Source organism: Chanodichthys erythropterus, chromosome 4 (assembly GCF_024489055.1).
Source record: "Chanodichthys erythropterus isolate Z2021 chromosome 4, ASM2448905v1, whole genome shotgun sequence".
Lineage (NCBI taxonomy): Eukaryota > Metazoa > Chordata > Actinopteri > Cypriniformes > Xenocyprididae > Chanodichthys > Chanodichthys erythropterus.
Genome location: NC_090224.1, coordinates 13,370,803 through 13,398,075, shown reverse-complemented (window position 1 = coordinate 13,398,075; position 27,273 = coordinate 13,370,803). Strand labels below are relative to the sequence as shown.

The 27,273-nt window shown below is 36.3% G+C and overlaps 1 protein-coding gene across 9 annotated transcripts in view; it reads right to left on the bottom strand.

Annotated features, from left to right (window-relative positions):
• The window catches only part of ncoa1 (nuclear receptor coactivator 1), a 61,984-nt gene extending 42,889 nt beyond the window's left edge, over positions 1 to 19,095 (bottom strand). For 3 of the 9 annotated variants that reach the window (XM_067384164.1, XM_067384167.1, XM_067384163.1), the window contains exons 1-3: positions 18,617 to 19,095; positions 8,223 to 8,382; positions 6,539 to 6,711 (exon numbers count right to left, since the gene is read on the bottom strand). Coding sequence is in view for 3 of the 9 variants with exons in the window: in XM_067384159.1 (XP_067240260.1) it covers positions 1,054 to 1,153 (100 nt within the window). In the remaining 6 variants the exon portion in view is untranslated. Of the gene's footprint in view, positions 1 to 827; positions 848 to 1,030; positions 1,313 to 6,538; positions 6,712 to 8,222; positions 8,383 to 18,616 lie in introns of those variants that run through there. The other 6 variants (XR_010894963.1, XM_067384159.1, XM_067384160.1 and 3 more) reach the window with 4 other exon arrangements.
• Positions 19,096 to 27,273: the final 8,178 nt, after the last annotated feature.

The following is a 27,273-nucleotide window of genomic DNA, read 5'->3' as shown; positions in this document are numbered from 1 at the left end:
TGAATGCAGGTAATAAACTCGCTCAATCGATCTCTTTCTCACAATACTCTTCTACATAATACAGTAAGCTTCAATGAACAATATCAATTGAGAACATACAGTTTATGTTGCTAAGAGTGGTTGCTATGGGTGTTGTGTAGTGACACACAGAACCGTTTGGCGAAGTGGTCATAGCCGTGCTTTATTGTGAATAAAACACAGCTATTGACCAATCAAAATCAAGGACAGGAACTAACCGTTTTATATATCGTTAACTAATGTTAACAAATGAAACCTTATTGTAAAGTGTTACCAAAAATTAAATATGACATGGTTTTATATATACATTTACAGACTTTTGAATATAAAATATTTCTAAGCACTTCGTTATATGATCTGTCCTGACAGTGATTATTTTTTATTTCATGAATGACTAGGATAAGTTAATACTACAAACCATTTCTTTTCATTTATTATGGATTTATTTATTGTCAGTACTGGTCTCGCAGTTCACATGGGTATAGTATTTTGTGAGTGGATATACCATATTTATCCGCCACCACCGAAGACCATTTTTGAATGAGGATAAACCCTGAAAAGCGAACTATTTAACCCTAATTTGACATAAATCTATTTAACACTGATGAAATATCCTAAACACAAAGTGAAGAACACTTCAAAGTAAAGAGAAATAACTGTAGGATGTCACCCTTTCTACTAGTACAAAAACAACAATCCTCACAATCATCCTCACTACATCCACAGCAACATATTAAAATGTAAACATTTTCATCTGTGCACACTTTGGTCACTCACACTCCATGTTAAAATGTGTAAATTCTCCTCACAGTTCCTTGAGCAGACAAACAAACTATGAAAGCCCTGGGAGGCCTGCAGTCCCCTCACATGCTCGGCACACACACACTCTCCCACGCGTATGTGCACGCACGCACACACAGTATGCTTAAAGGTAAACAACCTGCTTATGGGAGAAAAAACAGTGGGAGGGATTTTCCTTTTTGCTCTCTCTTTTTCTCACTCACTCACGCACCTGAGGCAGGGCTCAGCTGTCACCTATGAAGTTGGCCAACTCATCCTGTCCGGTCAGAGAACGGTCCACGAAAGTTGCGCTAACCCCTCTGTCAGCATGAACTATGGCCGCGTGTCTCGCCATTTCCCAGGATACAGGGCTCCTTCTCGTCGAGAGCTACACTAATCACCTCGCGCGCAGACAGAACAGCAACGTATGTCACTGAGGGAGAGGGACAGACCACCATGCACTGAAGTAGAGGGGATGAAAAGTACTATTTACACACTCTTATCAGCACTCACGCCAGGCGAAAAGAGAAAAAGTCTCTCATAAAAGTGAGCTAATGAGGCACAGTTCAACAGGAGAGGGGAGAGGCCCTCATAGAGGAGGCCAGCAGCAGAGTGAGGAAGTTTCAAAACGGACAAATCCCATGCCTGACTGCACACACCCGTCCCCCTCCGCCTGTCAATGGTTTGCTCCATGAGAAGCCGTGGAGTCACTGTTGCTGTCTACCTCCCCATAGCAATACAGGAGAGAGAAAATGTATACAGCTCTGCCTGAAAATCTGAACGCAGTGTGAGGCTGAAGCAACAGTCGTGACTCATTCTTTGAAGATGTGCCAATATTTTTTAAAGATTCGTGAGCTAAGTTATTTGTAAAAATCGGACACGATTCAAGGCATACGCAAAATGTGAAAAACTACATTTTTAAAATCTATTAGTCAAGATGTTGTCTGAAAACAGTGAATATATAGGACCTATGGGGTGGGAGCATATTGTTTGACACATTCATTGTTTATGCCTTGATTCAGGATGTTTACTTTAACCCTATAAAGCCTACTCTATCATATTTGATACACATATTTCTAAAGCATCTAAAATTTAAGGCTGCCCCCAACTAAAGATTTTTCTAGTCAACTTTTAGTCGTTCTTTTAAATTAGTCGACATATTGCAAATATATACTAAAATACATAAATATATACTGAGGAGAATACTAAACCATTAAAGCCCCGGGTATACTTCACGGACGTGTCACCCGCGCAGTCACGTCCGCGCGTCTTTCAAAGTATACTACACCACGGATGCGTGCGGATGACCGCGTTCGTCACATGCGCAGTACAGCTTTTTTATAATCTCTACCAGACATCGGAGGGCAGCACTGAGTCATGTTATCAACGGGACATTCGCTGGGCATGATCGGAGAAAAAAAGAAGTGCATCCTTTCCCATATTTTACTTATCCCTCTCCATGAATTTGCCGCCCTAAACACATCTTTGTACTCTTTAAACCTGAATTGTACAAATGTGGTTACTTTCTAATCTCTTTGCACAAACACTGGTCAAGCTCGCTGTCCATTGTCGTGTTTTTCTCTTTTTTCAAGCGTGTTTTTAAACCGGTCTTTTCTGCTCAATACTGTGGGTATTGCCACCTAGTGGACTCTTCTATACTGCCGCGCGATCTCGAAATTTGGGCTGCACGAAAATTACGTCATGCGGACGGTGCACGAACGCGGATGGCCGAAGTATACCCGGGGCTTAAAGCTGCAAGCAGTGATGAAAGGGCCCTCGTACCGGATGTGCCACATTTCCTGCTGCCAACAGGTGGCGCTTTGACTATAACTGAATATTACCATGTAGATGTCGTCAGGCCAGGAATATTATCAAACATGTAGAGTTTGGAGCAGATTAGACATTTTATGCCTGAGTTACAACAACTTCCTCTTTTGCGGCGTTAATTGCATAAATTAGCGCTTAGCCAAGTGTTGCATGATTGAATGTATTTCTAACATGTTTAATAAAAGCGCAAATTTATCTAGGTTAACGTCAAAACATGCTACTACTTACATGCTTCAAATGATAAGCCATATTTGAAGTCGATGGATGATAGGCGAACGTTTCGATTTCCTGCCTGACATATTGTAATTACCATAAGGACCCGCTGTGAAATCTTTACTGATTTAAAGAAAGCTACAGTATCTAGCGACAGTAAGCCTAAATGACATTACTATAAAGAGAGAGAATCTGGACAGCTCTAAATTACAGTATTAGCTTCGGTAGCATGCAAACATATCTGGCTTCAAATGAGGTCAGTCCATTCTTATGCAGTTTGAGAAATAAAAAAAAAATCAATGTTTATAATTTTATAGCTGAATTTACTTTGATAAAGATAACAAGTAACAAAACTACTACGTAGTGTAAATCTACCTCTGTGAACATATTCTGCTACAAAGGTCATGCACACAAATAAACAACACTATTTAAATACAAAGTTGCATGCTTCTGTTTTATCAGAATATGGAAAACTACTGCGCTACACCACTCCAGTCTCCATAGCTTCTCTTTTCTATTCATTGTAATTTCACTCTTGAGCATGCACTTGATTCTCCCCATAGCCTCCATAGTGCTTTTTTCACCTCCTATGACCCTGTGATGCAGTCTAGCCAACGAACCACCATTCAATTGAATACAAATGAAATACTGAATATTAATCATGAAAAGAGAACATAATGTTTTTTTTTGTTTTTTTTTGTTCTGAGCCTCATCAGCATTAAATTACACAAACCTTACTGCATAACACTGTACTGTGTGTTGACATCAGAAAAAGATCACAGGTTCCATAACACAAAACACATGTCAAACAAAACCCGATAATTATGGGGAAAATTGTTGGGAAAGTACAACTTAAGTATGCGGAAGCAGTTAAAAGAGGTCTGACGACTACGGCTTAGAAAGCAGGTGTCAGAGCACCATACATTCAGCACAAATAAACCATCATACAAGCTAAACAAACTGCCTTTTTTTCCAAACTGAACTGAGAAGCCATTAGTGTCTTTGACTAATTCATGCAACTCAGTGATTACCCTCATATTAAGAGGGAGGTCTATCAATTCAGCTGGTTTCCAAGCAACTCATCGATTAGCATGAGCATTTTTCCATACATTAAATGGAGCAAATTACATTTATTCATGGGTTTTTGCATTTGATTACAGCTTGTGTAATATTCACTCAAAAAAATTAACTTTCACTGTTGTTAGTTTTACTCAAACCATCCTTGTTCACATTACTTAAAAACTCATGTAACTACATGAACTTAATTTAACTGAGTTGTTTCTAAGTGTTTTTGTCCAGTTAACTTAACATTGCTGAGTGAAATGCACAAATTAATGTTGACATAACTAACTGAGGCAGTGGATCTGTAGTTCCCAGTATGCTTTGCAAAGGACTGCATTAGGAGAGTAAATTTAGGGATTAAAGTGTTATTTGATGTGTTTTTCAGTATAACAGGAAGTATGTTGTTAGTTTATGTTAGTGTTTAATGTTCAGTTATGTTGGGCATTTAAAGGAGTTTCTGTAAAAAAAAAAAATGTTTAACTTTGTGGTTACCATTATGCAGAAGAGTGGCACCTCTGTTTAGACTGTGAGCACTCATATATGCATGTTTAAGATTAAATTCCTGCTCTCAATTCAATTGAGTTTGTTCAATGAGTCATGTGAGTGCATTATGTACAGCAAATAGTTAATTTAATAAGGTAAATTAAGTCTATAAATGTGGTCATCTTACATAATAAACATAACATTATTAAGTAAACTGCACATATAAATATTATGTAACAGGGACAAATTAAACATTTTTGCTCAAAAAAAAATGTTGTCAGCTTTACTTGAATTTCTTTTGTTCATATAACTAAACCGTTTTTTGTACAAATTACTCAATATAGTTGTGTGGAACCACTTGACTACTTTTTTCCAACAATTCATTTTTTGAGTGTAGTGTGTACATACCATCTGACAGATTTTACCTACATCTGTGTGTGTATGTTGTACGCTCTACATCTTAAAATGCACACAGAGAAGCAGGAAAATTCTGCTGCAATTTTGTCCTTTATTAATTTATTAATTTTTAGCTTTAATTCACAGAAGTGAAAGTGTGGAGGAATAAAAAGCAGCCATTTCTGTCTCTCTCCTCTGTAGTATGGTAAATCTTTTGTTTAATGTAGCTGGTTGGATTTACTTGCAATAATCTTATTAACCGGGACTACTACGAACTAAGAATATAAGCCTGTTTGTGAACAGAATTAATTACATTTTTTCATAATTAATACATTCAAAATTAAAGCAATCACCAAGCTCTCCCAGCTATTGTAGACCAAAATATATATTACAAAATTAAAGAAGATCTGCACTCATAATTAATACCATTAAATGCTAATAGGTGAAGTTTCAAAGAAAAGTTCAAACACTATAATGCAATACAGGGAGCCAATTTCAACCAGACACCATGACTTTCTCTTCTTTACAATAATAGTTTAATGTTTCCATATCTTTCTTAATCACTCTCTCCTCTTCCATATTTGATGATTAATATGCATGAAGTACCTATGACCAATTAGATTTCAATGTGGGCGGAACTAGAATAAGAAACCAAGCAATCCAAGAAGAAGGGGTGGAAATTCCTTCTAAAGTACCGAAGACAATAATACAGCAAAAGCGGGTTATTTAACAAACATACATAAAAACCATGCTGTTAATTAAATCACCCAAGTTTGAGTGTGAAAATTGTACTGCAAATTAAAAAGAAGCACAGACAGATGCAGCGGAGGCACAATCAGGTTTCACATTACCATGACAACTGTAAGGTCCGTTGAACTACCACAACACATCTAGTATGAGCAAATGCAAATGCAAAAAAAAATGGACAGTGCAGCCAGGAAAAGTGTTTCACCTGCACCAAATGTCCCTCATTCATATTTGAAATGCCTCAAAGCAGTGTGCCGTACTGAATACCATACATGTTTGAACAGAAACAACTGTCTTGTGGACATTGATTACCTTTGCAGATGACATTAGTTGACAGTTGTGACTTCAACATTAAAAGGACTATGTTATCTACCATTTTAGAAGCTGTTCCACCTTTACATTTATTCATTTTAGCCTTTATCCAAATGAGAATAAAATAAGCAGTAACGAAACTATTGTCTTGCCAAGATACAAGCTACTGATTGCTTTAAAAAGTTACACAAGTTACAAACAAAATTTAGGGTGGAATATATGTAATTATATGGCAATTAAATTATATAATTTACTGAAATATGAGCAGCATTTAATATATAGATAGATGATAGATTTCATTACAAAACAATGTATGAACAAATGGTCTGAATCACAAAAATCAATACCCAATATTATGTTACAAGTATTTGATTTTTGCCTCGGCACACGTGAGGCTGCATGTGATATAATGTGACAAACAACGATGATGTAACTTTTAGTCATGCCGCCACTACTTGGAGAAAATAGCTTGTTACTGGAAGTGCTAGACTATTTTGAAAACAGCTGAGCTACTGTCACACTACTAAGAATGCAGGCAAGTACCATCATAACTTCTAGTTAGTTACTCCACAACACTGGATGATTATGTAAACATGTCCTCTATAAAAAGGCTTGTTATGGCTGGATCCACAGTTTCAGCTGTTGCCAGTTCAGGTTATCTCAACACAGCTTTGAGCTTTTGCATGATCTGCTGACTTACTTGATCTAGGGCTCCAGATGGATGCTCATTGAGGGGAACACTATGGCTGTGGTCCACTGGGTTTATGAGGTGGGAGAGATCTCAAGGAGAGGGGGCTATGGCGCCACACCCTCCCTGTCATGCAGAACCATCCCACCGGGGGGAGGCAGCAGAGAATGGACACCCAATGTAACCTGTGGAAGAAGCAAAGTATTGTGTTAGATTTCACTGCGATATTTCGTTACACCCCTAACTAAAACTAATAAAACATTTTGATAAAGCTGAAAAAAGTAGAAATTTTAAGATTTTTTTAATTACTTAAAGGGTTAGTTCACCCAAAAAACTGTCATCAATTACTCATTCTCATAGCGTTACAAACCCGTAAGACTTTCGTTCATCTTCGAAACACAAATTAAGATACAAATGAAGACTCGATCGCTTGGTTGAGCTTCTGTTTATGTTCGCTGATCAATGTTTATATGGGAATAAAAGCCTAAATTCAATCTGTTCATCATATAAAGTGATTCAGCCTCCTCAGAAAATTTGGATTAAACCACTCAATTCCTATGGATTAGTTTTAAGATCTCTTAATGAACTTTTTGAAGCTTTAAAGTGGTAGTTGCGTAGACTTGTACGAAAAGTCTTAGGGGTTTGGAACGACATGACTGTGAGTAAATGAGAAAATTAAAAATGTTGCTTTTGAAACTAACTGACATAAGTAAGTTTGCATTTGAAGTACTAAAATGACTAAAAAAAAAATAAAAGCTAATTAAAAATATTTTTAATAAACAAAAACTAATAAAGTTACAAAAGCAAAATTACTAAAAGTAATATATATATATATATTATATATATATATATATATATATATATATATATATATATATATATATATATATATATATATATATATATATATGCCAATTCAAAATATTAATAAACACTATAATAGTATATAAATAATACTAAAACAACATGGCAATGGTGGAATTCTTTAGCTTTAGAGGTTGCAAATGTATTTAATTATTTTAAATTAAAATTATTATTTTTCATTATTTTAAATTATTATTTAATTTAAATGTTTTGCTTGTATTTTATCTATTTAATTTAATTAATTAATAAATGTACATTTATTTATTTAAATGTGCTTTTTAATAAACTAAACTAAACTACTTGGGTTGGGTTAGGGTTAACTACCATTTACCTATTAGTATAAAAAGAAAAGGTAACAAAATTGCCGGGAAGTTAAGTAACAAACATGAATGTCATGCTATTAGCGAATTGAAAAACGGAAACAGACTAGTCATAGATGCTTAAGTGTTCAAAATTGTTTTTGCATTGCATTGCCATAGCAACAGTAAGGTCTGTTAGATTACATCTAGTTATAAGCCACACAAATAAAGCCTAACCAGGGCTTGGCAAATTGTACCATATCCACATCAATAAACTGCTGCACATCAGCACACAGAAGGCAGCAGATGAGTCCATATACGGCTTTCATCATTATTGTAAGTCTACAGCAATGACAGTAAATGTCTTATAAATACTTTTTAGCTTTAGTATCAACACAAAATGGGTCTAGATCCAACATTTTCAAAAAGGAGTTTAGATTTTTCAAATGAAAGTTATTGAAGTGTATAGAGAAAATCTAATACTTGGGGTCACTGAAAGTCTGTGTCTGTAAAACCCAATGTGACTGACTTACTTGATCTAGGGCTCCAGAGGGATTTTCATTGAGGGGAACACTATGGCTGTGGTCCACTGGGTTTATGGAGGACAGAGAGGGGGTTACAGAACCATACCCTCCCTGTCATGCAGAACCATCCCACTAGGGGAGGCAGGAGGAAATTAGTGCTCAATGCAACCTGTGGATGAATGAGAGAGAGAAAAGTGAGCAAAATCTATCACAAAAAAACAACACATTTTGCAAAACGCTGTTGTGGCGAACACCTCATAAGACAAATGATCTAACAGTGATGAAGTCTAGCACTGTCTCAAACTTTGAAATGAAGTTTCTCACACACACACACACACACACACACACACACACACACACACACACACACACACACACACACACACACACACAAAAAGAAGTGAGGGGTGAGCTTATCTATTTTCATACGAGCTTCAGGCAAGCAGCTGATCAGCACTGAGCTGTGATCAAATCTAATGGTTTGTATACAGCAAGAAGATGAAAGCAAACATTTCCTGCTGTGTTAATTAAGAACCTTTTACTTCACCTCAACAGATGTGAGACCTAGGGCAGAGATCACTGATGGTGTGCGTGTATGCGTTCTAGATTATAGTAACTAGGACACCATAAAGCTTTTGACTTCAGATGGGCCTTTGTTGTTGTTCCAGGCCAGTATTCTCTACCAACAATATTGATTCTCATGGGGCCCTTAAGGTATTTGAAGTGTAGTAGGCTATCAATTGAAGCACCAGTCGGATCATTTCTTTTCATATTTGAAAGAACAAGGCTACCAACACATTTATAAGGCTACATTTATTAATAATGAATGCTTTGTTCATTACTTTGAAACACAACCTAGATATGTACTACAAAACCTTGATATTGAGCTATTCAAGCCAAAAATAAGATTAAAATCAATGCATTTCACTATTTAATACAAAAAAACTGGAGTTAAAGACAAAAAAAATTTGGTTTTACTAATAAGTTTCCCGCAACATAATGGGAGAGTAAATGAAAAAGCTGAAACAAGGAAGAAAAAGGCTTTTAGCATGCTTGAGGACTATTGATTAGCACTCAGGGTGAAAAATCTACATCTTTAAAAAAAAAATCTATTTCAAATGAATGTATCATTCTAAACCACTCAATAGACATACTGTATATTGATCATTGTGGTCTTTATGAGAAAGATGGGCAGCACAAGACAACCTCAAAACTTCTTTTTTTACTTAACTCTCTTACTTTTCTGCAGAGGTGGCAGAATAAACCACATATTACCTGATATGGTCTTCTGGGCCCCATAACTACAAGCCTACTATTGGCTGCATTTACCTATTATAGTGCAGCATAATAGTGAAGCTAAGCGAGATTCCAATAGAGTGCCCACAAAACAAAGGTTTTGAAAGTCAGTATTGAAAGATATAACTTAAAAAGAATTGATTATGCACTTATTCCATGGCTACATACATACTGAAAAGCCCAGATGGGCACAGATTTCTGTACTATGTGAGATGAAAGAGACTGACGAGTGAAATGAGAGCTGTGCTCTAGCACAGCTATACAGGAAATTGTTTGTCTGGGATAACAATAGTCAGTCATACAGTTTAGTAGTCATTAGACACATTATACAAAAATATTTGACCTCAGAATCCCACAATCAATCAGTCTGGAGTAGGCTATATCAGAAAGCCACGTGATAAGTGATCATACTGAATGGCAAAGCAATAGGTTTTTGGTCATTTATGACATTTATTTTGGTCATTTTTGATTAATGATCATTCATTAATAAAATCCAGTGTACACAGTGAACAGGAAAAGTAAATTCCAGAAAAATTCAGCTTTAAAATGTCAGCATGATTAAAGATTAAATGAGGCTGTTGTCTTTTCTCTTAATGTTTCTTTTATGAAAATATCAAGACAGAACCAGTGATGTCAGCATTGTCTTGTTGTTTATTTTCAAAACACCAAAATTATATGCTGTCCTGGTAGAACAGAATCATGAGAAACTCAAGACAATCAAAACAAGTCATCAGTACACTTTCAGTGCATGCAAGTGAACATTCTGATTTGGAAATGATATTAAACCACATTGGTTAACACATGCAGGTGGCAATTATGTACCAGCTATGATAATGAGTGAAATGCATCAATTTTGCAAGCAAATGCAGAACACCACCGCAAAAAAGGTTCAGTTCCCATCTGCAATCAAAGTCTCCATAAGCATTTCAAAATTTCTCTTCTTTGGCTATTAATCACAGAATAATTTGATTAATAAAACATGCACACTATTGTTCAAAAGTTTTTTTTGTTTTTTTTTTTTTAAATAAATACTTTATTTAGCAAGGATTTTTTTTAAATGATCAAAAATGTCAGCAAAGACTTAGATTTTTACAAAAAATACAATAAATCATGTTCTTTTCACAAAAAATATTAAGAAACACTACTTATGATTGATAATCATAAGTAGTGTTTCTTGAGCACCAAATCAGCATATTAGAATGATCTCTGAGGGATCATGTGACACTAATGACTGGAGTAATGGTGCTGAAAATTCTGCCATCACAAGAATAAATAACATTTTAAGATATACTAAAATAAGCAACAGTTATTTTAAATTGTAATATTTCATAATATTGCTGTTTTCCTGTCATTTTAATTAAATAAATGCAGCCTTAGTGAGCATAAGAGATTTCTTTCAGAAAAACATTTTAAAAAAATCTTACAGAGCCCTAACTTTTAGATAGATATGTTTATATTTTAAAATGACATGAGGGCAAAATGACGCATTAAAAAGTCTGAGAACTTTTTTTATGCTGACTTGCCAAACTCTTCCTATACTCAAAACTTTTCAATGGAACATTACAGTGATGAAGAAATGAAAAAGTAAAGATAAGTTTAAAAAGGCAGCTAAGTAGAAGCAAATGCAAAAGTTGGACATCTGGTAAAATAAATAAATAAATAAATAAATAAATAATAGCCTAAATGCCTATGTTAAGAACGAAGGAATGACAGAACAAGTATGTAAATACAGTCTGTAAATGAGGGCACACAAATTCCAACAAAGCTTTTATTACTTTGTATACTAATATACAAAGAGGTTTTTAAATTAAAAGAATTAACAAACTTTTCAAGATACATTTAATTATTCTAGATAGAAATCTGTAGAAAAAAAACACAAACAGACCCCCAAAAAACGGAGTCAAATAAGAAAGCACAGCAGATGAGACTCACAATATGACATATGGGGACTTTTGTGAAGCTATCTTTCAAATTGTCATACAACTTTTTAATAATTAATAATAGTTAAAGGTAATGAATTTAATACAACTAAATTTGACTGGAACACAGAGACATACGAGAAGGAAAATTTCAGGACTAAACTGAAAAAGCAGGATGCTGCTTACCATGGTTTAAGAAAAAAAAAAAAAAAAAAAGTCAGATGTTCATTGACTCAACTAAATGTGTCCACAGTTTGTCTAGTAATTACTAACATCTCCAAACAATGATGGATCTACCAAACATCTTAACATCTGTGTATAGACTGAAACCACTTTCAGAAAACATTCAAATTAAAAAAACACTTCATAATGACAATAACCTCAGGAGAAACATAATGAATTAGGGCATATAAGCAGATTTCACTAAATGTTTCCATGTGTAAGCTCTGTTGATAGAAGAAAAGAGACATTGATCTGGACTATGTGCAAAACAACATCATTCCCTAACTTATTTGCGATTATAAAGAATCTGAAAATAATCTACTTCCTCATTTCTCCTCATTGTTATATGAACAAGAACCTCTGAATTTACAAACTGAAAAAAATAAACCTGATGATGAAATCATTATCTTATTCATTCATTTGCTTAATACAGTCACAGACTGTGAATACTGGTAAAGTGGGACATTCATGGAAGATAGACCAATGCCTGTTGGAGATAAAGCTATTCTCTATGCACGTTTACCACAAAATTTTTAATTCTGACTAAGTTTCAATGTTATCTTTATTAGACAAATGTATGTACATCTATATTACAGGAATTGTTACAAGGAAGTTGTATATTTACTGAAAAAAAGGTCGCATATTAATGAAAAAAATTTGGTCTATTTATGCTTATGCTTTACAGTTAAGTATTTTACAAATAAAATGATGGAAAGGGTGAAATGCTAAATATTTAGAAGAAGGTGTTGACTTTCAACCACTTTTCAGAGTCCTAAAACAGCTGCTCAATGTTGTCAAATTCCCACAGTAGTCAGTTCCTCTATTTGCCATTTCAATAAATATTCAACCAATTCAGACAATTAATACTAGTCATTCATTTACACATTCAACCCTAACAAGCATAACCTGACTACATTAACAATCATGTAGCGCTACTGCATCCATATTATTTGATTAGGAGTGTTGATTCAAGAATGGGACAATAAAACCCTGTCAGGACTGTTGAGTTACAATGCAAAAAAATTATTTCCTTACTTAGTATTTTTGTCTTGTTTTCCCATACAAATTTCTAAATATTTGTAAATCAAGATATATTTACTTGAGAAGCAAAATTACTTAAGAGATTAAATTCTTGTTTTCTGAAAAATGTACCAAAATTAAGTGAGTTAATGCTTAAAACAAGATGACAAGATTATTTTTCTTACCCCAATGGCAGATATTTTTACTTGTTTCAAGCAAGAACTTGCTTAATTTTTATACATTTTAAGATTTAATATCCAGTTATTTTGCTTCCCAAGTAAATAAATCTGGTGAGAACTAAGGAAATCCTTAAGCAAAAATTTTCTTTCATTCTTTATGGGAGATCAAGTATTAAATGTGGTGAATGAAGTCAAATACTTGGGTCATTATTAGGAGTGATTTAAATGATGATGATGATGTGCTGCATCAGTTTTGTAAGTAAATATGCTCTGTACTGTACTCCACTGTATACAGCACACTTGTGGTGCAAGTACAGTAAAGCTAGAATGAAAAGGCTCCAAGTGGCATTTAATGATGCACTAAGAATTCTGCTTAAGCTCCCATGGTGGATCCAAATGTTTGTATCAAATAATGACCCCATCTTACATGCTGCATTAAGGAATCATATGAAAAAAAAAATGTAATTATAATGGTCTTAAATGATACTACATTAAGGTATATTCTTGTTTTTGGAAACACTGGAACAAAAATTTTGTATGTTTTTAATTATTGTCTGTTGTTTTTATATGTGTCTGTAAGTTTTTTATATGGATCTTTAAGTTTGAAATAAAGTTAAAGTATATCTTGATTTAAGAATGTAGATGTTTGTACTGGAAAACAAGACTTTGTCTGCAATATGCATTAGTGAAACTTATCTTTGGACTAATTGGACTAGTAGGGCCCTATGATTTCCGCGATGTGGAAAACACAGACGGAATCATGGAATCCAGTCATAAAAACAGAATTTGTCAAATTTTTGATGAATAAATAAAAAGCAGGTCAGTACACTTAAATCAAATCGTGTTTCATTTCCCACACACTAGACTTGTGCCGATATTCGGTAATGCAGTAATCGCGATAATGAATATGCACGATATTGTAATCGTCGCTGATGGAACAGCAGCGTGCAGTGGTTACCACGGAAACCGTGCAAACAAAGTAACTGCGCTAGTGAAGTTTTTTAAAATGCTTCAAACAGCCATTAATTTTTTTGTAATCTCAGTGTTGTTCATCACAGCATCAAATACTGAATACTTAAAAATGACTTAAAAGGATATTTATTTTCAAACCTAAACATTTTTATATTTTAATCTGGACTACAACATGTCCTAATGATTATTTGTTATTGTTAAGTAAAACTTTGAAAACATACAGCTTCATTAGTTAACATGTTAATTCATTATCACTAAACTGACAATAAAAATACTTAAAGTATTAATTATTATTAATGTTTATTTCTTAGTTACTATTTAATAACATTACAAAAATCAAAATAACTTGTTTAATGGACCTGAGATAAAACTAACAATGATCAGTTGTGTTTCTAAACTAACATTAACAAAAAATAACACTTTCTGTCACAAATGTAGCTATTGCTCAATCTTAGTTAATGCATTAAATAGAGTAAAGTGTTATCTGTTGTTCTTTATAGCCTAATTCTTTTGCATTTTAATCTGCTAGAAAATTTCAGAGTTGTTTTGTTTTATTACAAAAAGAGTTCTTAAACCTGTTAAACTATGACAAAAATGGTTTTGCAACTTATTTTAATATCGTGATAATACCGTATACTGTGATAAAAGCTTCATCAATTAATCGCAACATGAAAATTTGATACCGTCACATGCCTACCACACACACACTAAAGCATGTGTGACGCTCGTGGTGTTTTCAGCCTCTGCTGGCTCACTATATGAGCACATGAATGCATGAACTTCATCTACAGATCCGCTCTGAGAGTCACTTCATGAGCATTTTACCATTTCATTTGAGAAAAACTATCGTCATAAAGGCACACAGAAACTCAAAGGTCTTCACTGCAACCCGTTAAAATAAAAGTTTTGTTTAACTTGAAATTGTGACAGGAATATATTACTGTTGTACAGTAGAATTTAGCTACATCTCAATACTAATAATAATACTGTTTTTTAAAAATAAAAGTTAGTTTAATTTCATGATTAAAAGATAAATTTATTTAATGTTTTATGCCTTCATTTGTTAGCCAGAAATTCTGAAATAAGAACTTTTCTTAGAAATGTTATTTTTAAATTAATAAACTGTCTTTATGAATTCAATTAATTAGACATGTTTTTTTGATTATTAAAATTTAATTAAACCATTAAAATGAAATCTAGAAACCTTAAAAGAGAAAACACAGAATTTGGTAAAAATAAAATGGAATTTGAGAAAAAACATAACTAAAACATATTTCATAGGGCCCTAAACATGCAATTTTTGTTAAACTTCTAATAAATTGTTATTAAATTGTATAAGCTTCATGATGTCAATAAATTAGACATGCCTTTTGATTGCTACATTTTAATTTAACCATTAAAATGGAGTCCAGAAAAATTAAAACAGAATTTGTAAAAACATAAAACAGATTTCATAGGGCCCTAGACTAGTTGAGCATAGTGTTGTTTCATTATGAATCACTACAACCCTATGACCCTATAAACATTCGATTCTAAAGATGAAAGATTTAATTCAAGAGCAAACAAAAAAGTCTGTTCATAATTAATATATCAAAAAGATTTTTTATTACAAAGGTAATTATAATGTAATGATTTTTATTTTGTTTGGTGACAATTAAAACAATATGAACCCAAAATTAGAATACAGTATATTATCTTGTCAAACTTAATTAAAATAAAATTGAGATTAAAATTAATTTGGAGAAAATTAATTTCAATGCCACCTTTGGACAAAAATATTAAAAAAAGAGATGTGCACAAATGTTTTATTTTTTAAAAAAAAAAGGAAAAAAGAAACAGCTGAGAAATTTCAAAGTGAGTGAGTGGAAAGGGGTGTCAAAAATGACAAGGTTAATAACAGCAGAGAGTGTGGCACATGTTCTCCGTGGAGAAACTGATGTTTCACTCACACTGAACTTGTTACAACATCCTGTACTTCTGAACTTTAGGAGCGAGACTGTCCCTCCCACCTCTGCTATCTGTAAATACAACTCCTGAGGCAAGGGAAGCAGTTAGCAGATGCTGCACTCGCAGAAACTGTTGCCCCTAGACCAAACTTCCATGCGAAGGGAAAGCAGAGTTTGTCCGTCTCGTGCGATTACCGCCCGCTTTGTAAAACAACCCCGAGTTGTTGTTAAGCCCGAGCACGATAACAAGACGTGGGACACTGAGCACTGGGTCCCCATCTCCTCTCGCCGTTCTCGTTTCACAGTGTGGGCGTCTGATGGCTGGCTTGAGCAGGCTTGCTTTCCTGTCCCTCACTCGTTCATTTGCTAGTTCGCTCTGGCGCGCTCTCCCTACCCCCACACATTCTCACAGGCTGCTGCACAAGCTTTTTTTTTCCGAGAGAGAGATGTAGGTCAGCTCTCTGACGTCTGGGGAGGCACAGCTGAGCGCCCCTCTCCACGCTGCGGCAGTGAAACGCTCGCACCGACACGCAGGGAAGGAAAACTGCAAGAGCCCGGCGCACGATATCGTCGTCTTTTGGTCACGATGTAATCTGGATTTGTTAGTGATTATTTACTCATTGAATTGAGAAAATGTAAATAAAAAACATTAGGGAGCTTTATTAGACAATACAACAACTTGTCATCAACAGTTGCATTGTATTAGTTACATCAATTACATCAATTACCTGCCTTGAGATTTAGAAAATGAAACATCTATTTCAAAATAAACTGGATTTCACCAATCAACCCTAAGTGAATTACACAAAGAAAAACGGAAAACCAGGGCAATGCATTCAACTGTTCAGAAATATTTACATGGCTCCTTAAAATCAAAGATTTTTTTAGTTTATTTCAATTCATTTCCTTTGAGATCCTTCAATGTAGACTGTGAGACGACTGGCTTGAAGTAAAGTTATAAGGCAGCTGCAAACTCCTGTTTAGTCAAACTAAAGCATAAACAGAAAGCAATCTGAAAACAAGGAAGTTCACATCTTCTATCACTCGACTGGCAGGTTCATGTAAGGGACATGCTTATATGAATATGTGCTGGAATGTAGAGGGGTGACAGTGAGATGTGAATTCTGGCCACAAGCTTTGCATATTTTGGGGCCTTCGAAAAGTATTACAGCATTTTCCAGGGGCAAAAAAAGAAGCACTAGATCAAGGAAAATCATTTATGGCAGAATAAAAGCATATTTGATGCAACGGATCAATCAAGGATGGTACAAATGATGACAACAAATTATTATAATTATTATCATTTTATTCTCAGTAATAATAATAAAAATATTCAATATATTATTATTATTAATTATAACGTTACATTTTGTTATAAAATCTTATTACTCTCATTAAAATCAAATATTGGAAAGACCTATCTAACTGAAGTCTCTCCCTATATAGCATCTAAATCAATGCACTTGCAAAAACAAACAAAAAAAAACAAAAAAACAACAACGGTAGAATGATATATGGCAGCATAAAAGCAGATTTTATGCACTTGATCAGACAATAATAACATCAATAATAATATTACATTGTATAATTGGTTGGTAAAATAATAGCAACAAATTTAGATTATTATTTTTATTATTATTTCATTTTCAATAATATCAGGTAACACTTTACAATAAATGTTCATTAAATTAAAATTAAAGTTAAACATTAGTTAATGTATTAACTAACATGTTTGTTAATGTTAGTTAATGAAAATGCAGTTCTTCATTGTTTGTTCATGTTAGTTCACATTGCATTAATTAATTAATGTTAACAAGATTTTAATAATGTATTAGCAAATGTTGAAATTAACATTAACAAAGATTAATAAATGCTGTAGAAGTGCAGTTCATTAATAGTTCATGTTAACTAATGAACCGTATTGTAAAGTGTTACAATTATCATTATTATGGACAATAACAATTATCATTATTATTATAATTATTAATAATAATAGTAGTAGTAGTAGTAGTAGTAACAACAATAACAAAAACTGAATGTTGTTAGAAAATCTTATATTACTCAAATTATTAAAAGATTTAACTGCAGTATCTCCATACACCACACAAAAACATTGCACTTAAAACAGAAAAAAAGCCCTAAAGCATGTAGAATGACATATGACAAGATAAAAAAATAATATTGTACAATTGTTTGGTAAAATAATAAAAACAACAATAAAAATATATTATTGTCAATAATAATAATAATAATAATAATAATAATAATAATAATAATAATAAGAGTTACTTTAATTATTGTTATTAATATTATTGAGAAGTAACAACAACATTTATTACTATTAATAAGCTGAATATCGTTAGAAAATCGTATTCCTCTTATTAAACTCATTAAATTACTGAAATAACTGCAGTCTCAACTAAATCAAAGCAGTTCAGTTTCAAACCTGCAGACACAATTCTGACACTGTCAAACCTGAGGTGTCAGTTAATACCCATGCTGAATCCCTTGACATGACATTCGCTTGCTCTTCAACCAAATGCACTGAGAAAAATGAGCAACACAACTAAACGCATCCAATTCAAATCCTTTGACCGCACTATGCAGATCTATATTTCAATGTATGAAATGCACAAATGATGGTTATGCATTTCTGACCACTCAGAAAAGCAGTCCGTGTATACGCCACATCTTTTCCACCTGTCTGGTAAACTAAACCATATATCCAAACAATGTGTTTATGAATATGGTCGTTCAGAGCAAGTAACCTCTAGCTGGTTCAGACCTGCCACATGATCTCTTCGCTCAACAACATCAACAAATACACAAAATGAATGCATTCCAGTTACCTGTTCGGTCCGTTCTCCTCTTACAGATGCTCGTTGAACTTTGAGAAGGCTGGAGGATGATGTTTGCTGGCTAATACTGCCAGATGGAGCGATTAGTTATGCATTCAGTCAAATGCTAATAATTCTACAAGCCCAGCGCTTACAACCGAGCTTGCATTTGAGAGGCAATTCGAGAAAGCGGAGTTCATCTTATTCTGACAGAATAATTCCGTTAATGTGGTGCTGTGGTGTCCGTTAAACCTTCCAGTTGAAGGCTAGCTAAGCTAACGAGGTTAGCGGGCTAATTTCAGGAGCTATTTTAAATCCAGGACGCAGTTTTTTCCCAGTTGAATTCTGGGTGTTTGTTGTCGTAAATGCACTTGATTGACGATAGGTACTTCTTTATTCCCTCACAGAGCTGCAGTGCTGCTGTCATCCAAGTCAAATGGTCATTTGTGTGTTTAATTCTCGCGTTGATCTCTCCCCACCGCCATTTTCATCCTCGAGCTACACAAACAAACAGGAGGATCGCTCACGTCACGCAGAAGGTACGCGACTGCACTGATCTCTATGGCATAGTTTGAGGTTGTTGCCGGGCGACGCATGCCTTGGAGATCTGATTGGCTGTGCAGGTTTGTGTGTGGTTGAGGAATCGCTGGCTTGCGTAGTGCATGAACGTACAATGACGGGACCCATCACTGTTGGGTAGAGAGCGCGCGGCCGCTCGCGGAGGCCCGTCAGGGTATGGTCTTGAATGAATATGCCCCAGGTTTTCGTTGAATTTGCCTTGAACTAAACCGGACTGTTGTGTTGTTTTCTCTTGTTTACTTTCCCGATGTATAAAAACTATATACTATTTTGATTACGCTAAAACTTATTGGGTGTCTTGTTTTTATTTTGTCTTCTTGGTAAATTGCAGCGAGTCGCAAATGGAGTTATAAGTCACCACCAAATCAAAACTGACAATTGTTTTTATGAAATACTGCGGAATTTATCATGATTTATCCCTGCATGTTCTTTTTCAATTCATGTGGCCTCCTAATCTTTAAAGTCCCCTTGAAATCAAAAGTTTTTTTACCTTTTAGTATGAATATGTTAGCCTTAGTGTTGACAAAATTCGCATTTAGGAGATCTAAGCATTCAAAACTTACAATGGATTTTCATGACATCACATCGCACTTCAGCTTCTCATCAAATCTTCTGTCCAATCAAATGCTCTCTAGAATCTGAAGTCCCGCCCCCTCCTGCACTATCAACAGACATTGAAGCTGAGGCTGAAATCATTTGTTCACACATTTACTAGTTTCTACATGGTGAATGCCACATGATAGTGTACTATATGCTTTCCATTGATGCGAATGAAGTAATTTTAGCATTAGTGTCACCAAAGACTATAGAATAACACAAAACGAGTCACTCAAATTGTTTTGAATCGCAGAAAGTGCAACGCGCAATATGGCGGAATAAGTCCCGCCTTCTAAATAGAAGAGCCAATCGTCAATTGGTAAAGTCATCGCGTCACTGCAGTGGCCGTTAGAAGCTCCGGTTCCTATAGAAACAGTCAGATGCGCACCTCCGAAATATGGCACAAGAGACACGCTTTTAGGACTGCGCATGTGCATTAGCTTGAACCAGCCTAAAAAAAATACAGTTTTTTGTCATGATTCGAGCGTTTAGAAAAAGAAATATGAGACAGTTGTTGTCAAATTTCATTGTTGATTACAAGTATGAAATTTAATCGAAAGCTTGGCAAACAGCTTTGGAGAATTTGATGTTTCCCCATTCAAAGAGATAGGAGCTGCACTTGTATGCCCGAGAGGTGTTTCAAAGATGGCCGCCCAGTGAAATGACTGGTCTTAAAGGGACTTTGGTGTCACATGAACCGCCGCAGCGTGACCACAGTCTGCTCTGGCCCAGAGACACGAGAGCAGAGCGGATCATATCTGCGAGTCGGCTCAGACCACGAAAGGTATCGGACTGTGATAGAAATATTTTATGTCAACAGAAAATGCAGACTAAGGATGCTCAGGTCAAAGACCGGTCATATGATTAGCTTAGATCATTACAAACCAATCACCAGAACAAATCACAGTGAAGAAGACGTTGATTTTTACTCAATTGTAAGACTTAAATGTACATATATCTTTTTATTCATTGAGACTCACTCTGTTGTTGTGATGAGTGACCTCCCGGCCATAAATAAAACTTAATTTCTACAAAAAACAACTTGGAAGTCGTGTCAGGTATATGCTGCGCAGCTAAATAGAAGATCCTACGCTCAAAAGACAACAAAAGTAACAGCCAAGAGTGATTGAGATAGTGATAGTAGCTTCTTGATGGGACGCCATCACCATACTTCAGGGAAGTATTGTATTGTATTGTATTGTAAGTATTCAGGAATTCAGGGAATTACTTAGAGATACTGTAGCATTATATTAACAACTAGGAGTTGTTTAAATTGTCAGTGCTGAAGTCAGATTTGTATTGAGAATTTCCACGACAGTTTTGACGAGCCTAGCCAGGAGGCCTGAGGATCTTCTCCCTTCACTGGCGGAAAGGGAAGCTTTTTTCTTCCTCTTTTATCACTGATTTAAAATCACAAGAGGAGACATTTTCCTCATATTTCAAATTGACCAAAACCTGTTGGAGGGGGACAAATCCTTTCACGGCCTCGAAGAACTTGTAAGGTAAGAGAGACTACAACTTGCTCTTTGTTTGAATTAAAGGTGCTAAAGAGTACGTTTTGTTTTATACATTTTTGCAATATTACTTGAAACTCTCTTTACTAACTGATAAAAAGACTATTTATTAGGTGCACTGAAAGGAATAATATTAATATATATCATCTGTGCACGAGGTAGGGCCTTAAAAACATTAGCCAATCATTTACGCGATCATCGCGTAAACGATTGGCCCTCTGGCTTGTCAATCACTGCCGTGACGTTCCTTGTGAGAGACGAGCGCGGCTGCGCGCTCCAGTAACTTTCCACATTCCACAGGCGCTGCATGCAGTGTTTTTGTCAGGAGACAGGAGTAACAACTGCAGATTATGAGTTACCTGCAGTGAGTCCGACATAATGAATCCACTAACACGACACAGCGAATGCTGGTGGTAAACACTCGTGTTCCAATACTCGTGCACGAGTTTTGGGAGGCGTTCATTTGAAGTGAGCTGTGAAGGAGGGGGGTTGTTCTTACGCATGCGCTCATTTCAAAAACTCACTAACAGTCTTTGGTTTCTCAGTTGACGAAAAAATCCTCTCTATCACCTTTAAATAATAATTATAATAAAATAATAATAATTATAATAATAATAACAATTCTGAAATATCAGAACTGAGGTCTCAGGTATAGAATTATATTAATGAAACTTTAAGATTAAGAAATATCCCATATTCTAAGAAAATATTATTAAAAAAATATATATAGTTTGATATTGTTTTATATATTGATGCATCACCGAGTATGATACTGCATTGAATGTCTAAAGCTGGGTGACCAAGATAAAAAGAAAAGACAATTTGACTAAATGTTTTTGTAATATGACACTTTAGCATAGAAACTATATTCTTACTCAAACAGGAATCAGGAGAATCGTAGAAATACACTGAGGCACTGAAAAAAATAATATCGCTATCACTAATGTTTTTTTGCATCTTGCAAATAAGAACTTGCATGCTTTTCATATCATTATTGTTACGGTCTTTTCTGCATTTTGCAAAGCATAACTTGCTTGTTTTCATGCTCTAAAAAGTAGTAATATCAGTATTGCTACTGTTTTTCTACATTTTGAAAAAACAGAATTTGCTTGCTTTCACAAAAAAAAAAATAAAAAAAAAAAAGTACATTCTTTCTCTATTTTTTACGGTGGCCGAGAGAGCTCAACGCGCTGCAAATGAAGAAAACATCATCGGTTTGCAGCGTCGTTTGTCTATTTGTAAGTGTTGTGGAGTTTGCAGCACGTGTGTTGTCAAACTAATGAAGATGTTTTCTTTATTTGCAGCGCGTTGAGCTCTCTCGGCCACCGTAATTTTTCCTCTCTGCAAAGAAGAATTGCTTAAATAGATTGTGGAATTGCCAGATTTGAATTGGTGTGGTCCCTGAATTTAGGGGACCCTTAAAAAAAAAAAAAATGAATTTGATTAATGAACAAATTTGACAAAATGGTATTTTGACTCATGCGGTACTTTGAGTGTTTAAATTCTAGAAGAAACCAGAAAGCAGTTGCCTTCAAAGAAGCAGAAGCGGGTAGACTGGATGCTGTTCAACAAGTGGGAGAGAGAGGCAGAGCAACAGAAACAGCAAAGAAAATGCCACAAAACCTGCAGCCCTTAACTCAAAGCAGAATCCAGAAGAGGAAGATATGGATATGGCATGCGCAAGCCATTGTCCCCCTCCCTACAGACTCTTGACTGATCAAAGTGTCCAGGCAGCTGCAACGGAGGAAGCAAAGGTCCCTTCTGCCCCAATCAATGATAAAGGAAAAGATTAAACCTGATGACAGTGACACAGAGACTGATGAGCCACTGGCATTGCTACAGGAGGAGGTAAAAAAAAAAAATCATATTGCAAGAGAATATTTATAGAAACTTTTGCTTCATCACTTCCAAAAAAAAAAAGTCAGAAATCTTGAGAAACACTGGGGAGTCGAGAAGACCTCAACCTGCCGGTGCTTCAGTTTTCCTGGAGAAGGAACTTAGAACTCTTGGAACTTAGAGGAACTCTCAAATGCTGCACTTTTGGACCTAGAAAAGGGGGTGGAGCGAGTGGTGGATTTTATCAGAGCAGAGGAGAACATCGATGCCACATACAGACCCACAGGTCGAGACTGGGTAGCTATCTTCAACAACAAGCTGGCTTTGGAATGGACTGAGGTATGTGGAACTGGTGAAGATGCTTTTAACCCAAGCACTGTAAGAATGAATGCTAGTGCAGGTGCAGAGGTAGCAGACTGCTTGGAGCAGGATGACTCCCAGAATGAGGTTGGCATACCCCACACATCTTAACTGGGGTGCAATCACAAAGCAGCTGAAGGGAGTCAAGAAGACCACCAGAATATGCCATCTCCAAGAAACCACCAAGGTCCATCATATCAGTGGAAATCAAAGAGAGAGGAAACAACATTTCAAACATAAACCATCCCCTCCCTCCCCTTGGTTTACATCATCAAATGTGAGAGACCATGAAGAGGATAAGGTGGGAGACACTCAACTAAAACAACTAATGCAAATAACTGACAATCCAAGACCAAATCCTATAATGACAATTCAAGTTGAAGGACATTTATTACCTTTTTTGGGGGACATAGGTGCCACATTTTCAATGATCACTGCAGAGACCGCTCTAAAACGTCCAAATTTAGCTTATTCTGGCAAAACTCAAATATGGGGATATATGGTTATCTGCCATACCATTGGTTGATAAGTTGACTTTGAGGGTAACAAACATGCTGGAACAGGTGACCCATTCTTCCCTGGTTTCTGCAACATGCCATGTAAATTAATTGGCTAGAGATTTATTGTCCAAATTGGAATTGATCATTTTCATTTCAAACAATGATATGGAAGTGTTCAATTCCAGGGGTGCTTTTATGCAAATTACATCAAACTGGTATTATAATTGGGCTTTAATGCTTCCATACTCTGCTGATCAACAAATGTTGACAGATTTAGCAAAAACCACCTCATCTAAATTGTACCTCATGGATTATAGGCCAAGATAGGAACAATGTATATGAGGAGGAATGCTTTAATGTACCACCAAGGAAAAAAATTATCTTGCTTTTTTATTGGTATCCCAGCGATACTCTGCATTCTCTGTTATACTAACACTTGCTCAATCTGCTCTTTTTCTGTCAGACACCAGTCCAGCCCACATCTCTGTGGGAAAGAAAGAAGGTTTGAGGGCAAACATGATAGTTTTGGCTGACTACCCAGTTAAAAACTGGGAACTGGACTTGGGATAGTAGTAGGAAACACTACATCAACCAAAAAGGGGTAAAAGCATATTCGTAATGCAGGCAATCGAGGTTCGCAGGCTGTGTAGCAACAAACCCAAATTTGATCCCAAAAGAATCACCAAGTGTGTTTTCTGGGGAACTTTCTAGAAATCTGGAAAGATTCTTTCCCCCAAGGGGAAGTACCCTAATTCAGAATATAGATGATTTGATGGTGTGTTCTCCCAACAAAGACACCTGTGAGATCGTGCATTACTGGAGTTTTAGCAGAGAATGGACACAAAGTGTCAAAACTACAGTTAGTACAGCAGGAAGTTAGGTACCTTGGTCACCTCATTTTAGCAAAGGTTGCGTGCTAAGATTTGAACGAATTGAAACAGTTCAGAAAATTCCAGAACACGTCACAAAATGACAAATGATGTAATTTCTGGGAGTTATGGGATATTGTAGGCCATGGATCCAAGATAAAGCAGAAATTTCAAATCCTTTACTAACAGCAGCTCATGAGCAGAAAGTTCTAACTGACAAATCTGTATATGAACAGAGGAACGACATTTAAAAAAAAAATAAATAAAAAATTTGAAATTGGCTCTCTCAAATGCACCATGACTAACTATTCAAAAAAAAAAGGAGCTCTTTGTTTCCAAAAAATTGGGGTCCATGTCCATGGTTTAAACAACCCCATGGTGATCGCCATCGACCGATTGCATATTACCTCAAACGATTAGACACTGTTGTATGTGGAATGCCACAGTGCCTTCGTTTGGTAGCTGCCACTACTGAAGTTGTTTTAGCGTGCTCGGATATGGTGGCATTCCACCCTTTAACTCTGTTTATTCCACATGCAATACACGCTCTGCTGATGCAGTCACAAACGACTCACTTAATAATAAAATGATGTTCAGTTCTCACCAATGTTGATCGAAATTCAAAATATGGCAACCAGGAGAGAAAACGTTGGTCGGATCGGTGTGCAAAATGCAAAGATGGGGTATGTAAAGATGCAAAAAAAAAAAAAAAAAAAAAAAAACCTTTCCTGCCAAAACAATTGTATCTAAATTTTGCACAGGGCAGACCACACCTCAAAATTGGCAATGAATATTGTAATGGGAACTTCCTGGGAGGCCCCAGGATTTACAGTTGTGGCAGAATTGTTATATCTGATGGGACCGAGTGGCGCCGCTGGAACTGGAGACCTTGGCAAAGCCGCGGTGACGAACACCCGAGGCGACATCAGAGTTCCGGAGCCAGTGCGACCACGGACCTAGGCGAGTCCGGGGGGAAGGAGGATCCCACTGCAGCCGTAGGGGTGGAGAGCCGAAGCGCAGTGGAAGGCTTGTAAGTCCATGGCGCAAGGGTGACGACTGACCAAGGGCGAGCCGACAGGACAGGGGATCCTGGTGTAGTTTCATGGTGGAAGGTCTCTGATGGAGTCAAGGGTGGTAGGAAGCAAGGTGAAGCCAACCGGTCGACAGTCCGAGGTGTTACGAGGGAATCAGAGGCCAGAGGCTGAGCCACAGGATCCACTAGATCTGCCGATGCTGTAGAGTGCAGGCATGGAGACGTTACTGTCACGTTACTGTCAATAATCACTGGGGAAGACGACGGACTGCAGGAAGACAGCTGAGGCAGTGCTGGGGAAATGTCAGTGCTCAATGGTAGAGGTGAGAGAGGAGGGTGGGACAGGGTGGGAAGCAGTACCTCTGTGTTCCAGTCTAATAGCCAATCTTCTCCAGTGTCGATCTCCACCAAAATCCCCCCATCTTAGGCATTGTTGTCTCCACGGTGATGGGTGCTGGTGGGCTGTGCTCTGGGTCGGCTTGCGAGATGTCTGTGGAGTGTGGCTGGACGAGGCTGCTGGAATCCTCCGCTTCGCCCACTGTGAACTCGGATCCGCTCATCCACAGCGCAAAGTTGATGTAGCTCACTAGGGTCCAGCAGGGATCACCGCGGGGCATGACGAAGCGGAGATCTTCGTCCAGACCACACCGAAATCCCTCCATTAAACAGACATCGTCCCAGGTGGCATGATGGCAGATGTTGAGGAACTCCTCCACGTAAAGCTCCACATCTCTGCCGCTCTGGAACACAAAAACAGTTCCTGCTTCCAAAAATAATTTGTTGCCCTTCATCGGGGCAACATTAATAGAGGCAAAGTCCTTTGCTCTTTTCATTCTGGGTTCGGTATTCTGTTACATGCGCTCCCAAGAAGATGAAGACAAATATAGAAATCCAACAAGGTTTATTTACAAGGCTTAAAGGTAATCCAAAAACATAACAGTGTGCTTTAACACAAGCATTAACACAAACAATACCGGACAACTAAAGGGTGAAAAGGCAGGAACTTAAATACAAGGTTAATGAGGAAACTAAGGAGGAACACCTGTGATGATTAAATGAATTACTATGACAACTAAAGGGTGGCGGGAAAACAGAACGAAGGAAGACATGTGACATGAAAACAAAACTAGAAGTCCATGAAACTAAGATAAACAAGGCATAACTGTAACACATACTCAGCCCACATGAAATTCTTACAGGTTGGCCTATGCAAGTGAAAATCGAGCCTCCTCCCAGGAGGGATTTGCGGTGATTGATGAACAATTGAGAAAGTATGATGTCTTTAACTAAAGCTATCAAGTCTATCTACTCGCAGGTGAAAGCTGCTTTGCCAGTTCCAGGTGACGAACCGCAAAATTCCTACGAGGCAGGAGTCCAGGAC